Below are 5,313 nucleotides of genomic sequence, written 5' to 3'. Positions count from 1 at the left end.
TAAATATCGTTCGGTTTTGTTCCGTTAAGAGATTTTAATATCGTTCGGTTTTGTTCCGTTAAGAGATTTTAATATCGTTCGGTCTTGTTCTGTTAAGAGATTTAAATATCGTTCGGTTTTGTTCCGTTAAGAGATTTTAATATCGTTCGGTTTTGTTCCGTTAAGAGATTTAAATATCGTTCGGTTTTGTTCCGTTAAGAGATTTAAATATCGTTCGGTTTTGTTCCGTTAAGAGATTTTAATATCGTTCGGTTTTGTTCCGTTAAGAGATTTTAATATCGTTCGGTCTTGTTCTGTTAAGAGATTTTAATATCGTTCGGTCTTGTTCTGTTAAGAGATTTAAATATCGTTCGGTTTTGTTCCGTTAAGGATTTTAATATCGTTCGGTCTTGTTCCGTTAAGAGATTTTAATATCGTTCGGTTTTGTTCCGTTAAGAGATTTTAATATCGTTCGGTCTTGTTCTGTTAAGAGATTTAAATATCGTTCGGTTTTGTTCCGTTAAGAGATTTTAATATCGTTCGGTTTTGTTCCGTTAAGAGATTTTAATATCGTTCGGTCTTGTTCTGTTAAGAGATTTTAATATCGTTCGGTTTTGTTCCGTTAAGAGATTTTAATATCGTTCGGTCTTGTTCTGTTAAGAGATTTAAATATCGTTCGGTTTTGTTCCGTTAAGAGATTTAAATATCGTTCGGTTTTGTTCCGTTAAGAGATTTTAATATCGTTCGGTTTTGTTCCGTTAAGAGATTTTAATATCGTTCGGTCTTGTTCTGTTAAGAGATTTAAATATCGTTCGGTTTTGTTCCGTTAAGGATTTTAATATCGTTCGGTCTTGTTCCGTTAAGAGATTTTAATATCGTTCGGTTTTGTTCCGTTAAGAGATTTTAATATCGTTCGGTCTTGTTCTGTTAAGAGATTTAAATATCGTTCGGTTTTGTTCCGTTAAGAGATTTTAATATCGTTCGGTCTTGTTCTGTTAAGAGATTTAAATATCGTTCGGTTTTGTTCCGTTAAGAGATTTTAATATCGTTCGGTCTTGTTCTGTTAAGAGATTTAAATATCGTTCGGTTTTGTTCCGTTAAGAGATTTTAATATCGTTCGGTTTTGTTCTGTTAAGAGATTTAAATATCGTTCGGTTTTGTTCTGTTAAGAGATTTTAATATCGTTCGGTCTTGTTCTGTTAAGAGATTTAAATATCGTTCGGTTTTGTTCCGTTAAGAGATTTTAATATCGTTCGGTCTTGTTCTGTTAAGAGATTTAAATATCGTTCGGTTTTGTTCCGTTAAGAGATTTTAATATCGTTCGGTCTTGTTCTGTTAAGAGATTTAAATATCGTTCGGTTTTGTTCCGTTAAGAGATTTAAATATCGTTCGGTTTTGTTCCGTTAAGAGATTTAAATATCGTTCGGTTTTGTTTTGTTAAGAGATTTAAATATCGTTCGGTTTTGTTCCGTTAAGAGATTTAAATATCGTTCGGTTTTGTTCTGTTAAGAGATTTTAATATCGTTCGGTCTTGTTCTGTTAAGAGATTTAAATATCGTTCGGTTTTGTTCCGTTAAGAGATTTTAATATCGTTCGGTTTTGTTCCGTTAAGAGATTTTAATATCGTTCGGTCTTGTTCTGTTAAGAGATTTAAATATTTCGGTTTTGTTCTGTTAAGAGATTTTAATATCGTTCGGTCTTGTTCTGTTAAGAGATTTAAATATCGTTCGGTTTTGTTCCGTTAAGAGATTTTAATATCGTTCGGTCTTGTTCTGTTAAGAGATTTAAATATCGTTCGGTTTTGTTCCGTTAAGAGATTTTAATATCGTTCGGTCTTGTTCCGTTAAGAGATTTAAATATCGTTCGGTTTTGTTCCGTTAAGAGATTTAAATATCGTTCGGTTTTGTTCCGTTAAGAGATTTTAATATTGTTCGGTTTTGTTCCGTTAAGAGATTTAAATATCGTTCGGTTTTGTTCCGTTAAGAGATTTTAATATCGTTCGGTTTTGTTCCGTTAAGAGATTTTAATATCGTTCGGTTTTGTTCCGTTAAGAGATTTTAATATCGTTCGGTCTTGTTCCGTTAAGAGATTTAAATATCGTTCGGTTTTGTTCCGTTAAGAGATTTTAATATCGTTCGGTCTTGTTCCGTTAAGAGATTTAAATATCGTTCGGTTTTGTTCCGTTAAGAGATTTAAATATCGTTCGGTTTTGTTCCGTTAAGAGATTTTAATATCGTTCGGTTTTGTTCCGTTAAGGATTTTAATATCTTTCGGTCTTGTTCCGTTAAGAGATTTAAATATCGTTCGGTTTTGTTCCGTTAAGAGATTTAAATATCGTTCGGTTTTGTTCCGTTAAGAGATTTTAATATCGTTCGGTTTTGTTCCGTTAAGAGATTTTAATATCGTTCGGTCTTGTTCTGTTAAGAGATTTAAATATCGTTCGGTTTTGTTCCGTTAAGAGATTTTAATATCGTTCGGTCTTGTTCTGTTAAGAGATTTAAATATCGTTCGGTTTTGTTCCGTTAAGAGATTTTAATATCGTTCGGTCTTGTTCCGTTAAGAGATTTAAATATCGTTCGGTTTTGTTCCGTTAAGAGATTTAAATATCGTTCGGTTTTGTTCCGTTAAGAGATTTTAATATCGTTCGGTTTTGTTCCGTTAAGAGATTTTAATATCGTTCGGTTTTGTTCCGTTAAGAGATTTAAATATCGTTCGGTTTTGTTCCGTTAAGAGATTTTAATATCGTTCGTTCTTGTTCCGTTAAGAGATTTAAATATCGTTCGGTTTTGTTCCGTTAAGAGATTAAGTGAGAGTAAACATATCTCATGTAAATATGATCGTTTGTTATAAGTTTTAAAAAAAGTTGGTTGTCAAAGAGTCTGAGTTTATCAAATTGAATTAATAGTCATTTAAGCTAAATAAATAATTTGTCCTTACTGTGATTGACAGTGACATATAATGGTAAAGATGTAAGTCATGTAATGATTTGATTGATACTTAGTGAATAGATTAATTTCTTCAGAGTTGATTGTGTTTGTAGGTTGAATTATAAAGATTATTCGATGGAGTCTCGACTTCATTTCCGCATCCACGCGGCTCTCAGCAGTCTGAAGAGTTCTCCCACAAACTCTCCGTGATGAAGGACAACATTCAACACCAGCGTGACATGAAGAGACAAGCACATCCCGAGCAGCTGTAGCCACATGTAGAGAAGCGCTTTCACAGAACATCTCACACCAAAGCCACTGTTCTGTCATCTATCAAACTATTATACGTGTTCCTCAAACCTGAGCATATAGTCTGTCTCGTTCTTTAAACAGTCGCACGTTTGATCAGCCAATCGAACGGTTGAACAATCAGACAACAGCTGCTGTAATGAATGTAACGTTTTACTTTAAAGACCAAATATGTTTGTGTCCGCTTGTGTGTGTTACAGTGTGTGTGTGTGTGTTTCACCATGTGTCTTTAGCAGTGTGTTTCTGCATGGCCTGTCGTTCGTTCACAGAGCGCTGCAATACGACTCTTAGTGAGTTGATTACAAGTTTAGATTTGATGCTCCAAGCAATTTAAAAAAATCATTTGAAAGCAATAATAAACAGCCAACAATCATGCTGAGAAATATAATATATTGTGCAATAAATATTGTAATTTTTTTTAAAGGGTTGTTTTGTGGTTCACTTTTAATTGATGTAATTCTAATGTTTTTGGTGTTGGTCATATGTAGCGGGCCGGGACGGTTTTGTTGTGTGTGTGCATGTTCTTGTTTTGATGTTTAATAAGTTGTATAAAAATCAAATACAGTTTATCCCATTTTACAAGTATAATTGTTTTTTGTTTCCTTTATAATTGATAGGTCTGTGCGATTAATGGGAATCGTAGAAAGATTTCTCTGCATAATTTACTGTTATTACTATAAGTACATGTAACGTGTAACAAGGACACTGTAAAATAAACTCTTAGCAATTTTATTTTAATTATTCTTTTTCAAAAACAAGCAGTTACGACACCAAAATTGTAGATCCAGTAAAAATGCACAATTCTCCATTCCAATTTTGATACCACAGCTGAAAATACTAGCCTAACTAATATACATTTTAATCATTTACAGTAGTTTTCAGGTAGAGAGACTGAATAAAGTAATCAAATGTAAAATAACACTGCATGTAATCTATAATGTATAAATTAGACATATCACAACAGTAGTGAGTGATTATTTCAGAGATTGCACATTAAAGACACAGATGGCACAGGAATATTAGCCTGATGTCACTTTAAGATTGAAAGCGCAGATCCAATATACTGATACATGTGTGTTTTATTTCTCTACTGTTTATGTTCTTAAGACATAACGACTGTTTACAATGATACTTGTCAAGACTTTTTTGTTTTTTTACATGATTTTGAGTGCATTTGTCTGTTCAAGCGCCAGATGATGTAAAAGAGCTCAGGACAGCGCGCAGAAGACGTAACACTTTTGCTCTTTTAGATGATGTGATGTTAAACAGCCGTTGTTTAGTCGTATTGCTGTCTGGTTTTTGTGACTATCACTCAACTGTATGGTGTCCTTGAGTGTTTTGAAAGGCACCTTTAAATAAAATGTATTATTATTATAATTATTCATTATTCTTGTGCTTGAATAATTAAATTGGCCAGGCTTAAACTTTTGTGAGGAGCGTCCCAAGCGTCATTTACGTTCAAGATCTCACAACATTGGATTGTAAGAATTCATAAAAATGTTCAATGGCGATTTCATCGAGGCCTAGGCTACTGGCCAACACGAATTTTACTTGCATTTGGTGTGTGTTCATTTTAGGCCCTTATTCGCAAAGAACCCTTTTTTGTGGTTAAAATCATGAGACGTATGCCAAAGGAACCGGAAAAAAACACAAGGTGAGACTCATTTTGTAACAGTAGAACTTTTTGACTTTTTTAGAATGCATGAGATGCGAGAGCAAGGTTCAAACACATCTGTCTAGCGCGTTTACATAGAGAAACAATGGCACTAATAGCCATAATACAGGTAGGCCTAGAGTTATGTGAATAAGTTAGGACACCCATGCTAAAGTTGCCTAAAAAGAGGAATAAAAAATCATTTTAGAAAATTGAGGAAAAATCCAACCTTTAAGGACACCAATTTTACATTATTCATTCACAAAGAAAATTGGTGTCCTTAAAGGTTGGATTTTTTCTAATTAAGGCTTTAAGATCAATTTCCAAAAGATGATTTTTTATTCCTCTTTTTAGGCAACTTTAGCATGGATGTCCTAACTTATTCACATCACTGTACAGTATATGCGAAATGCACACCATTCAGCCAACGCCATTGTGCCCGCA

At 33.5% G+C, this 5,313-nt stretch overlaps 1 protein-coding gene across 1 annotated transcript in view; it reads left to right on the top strand.

Moving 5' to 3' along the window:
* ttc39b (tetratricopeptide repeat domain 39B) overlaps positions 1 to 4,592 on the top strand; it is a 46,648-nt gene extending 42,056 nt beyond the window's left edge. The window contains exon 19 of the mRNA XM_077230786.1: positions 3,020 to 4,592. Within this exon, the coding sequence (XP_077086901.1) occupies positions 3,020 to 3,116 (97 nt within the window). The 3' untranslated portion in view covers positions 3,117 to 4,592. The remainder of the gene's footprint in view (positions 1 to 3,019) is intronic.
* Positions 4,593 to 5,313: the final 721 nt, after the last annotated feature.

The sequence above is a fragment of the Siphateles boraxobius genome, unplaced genomic scaffold (assembly GCF_051911475.1).
Source record: "Siphateles boraxobius isolate OS27281-9 unplaced genomic scaffold, OSU_SipBor_1 150, whole genome shotgun sequence".
NCBI classification, from domain to species: domain Eukaryota; kingdom Metazoa; phylum Chordata; class Actinopteri; order Cypriniformes; family Leuciscidae; genus Siphateles; species Siphateles boraxobius.
The sequence above is the reverse complement of the archived record's forward strand: the minus strand, read 5'-3'. Positions and strand labels throughout refer to the sequence as shown.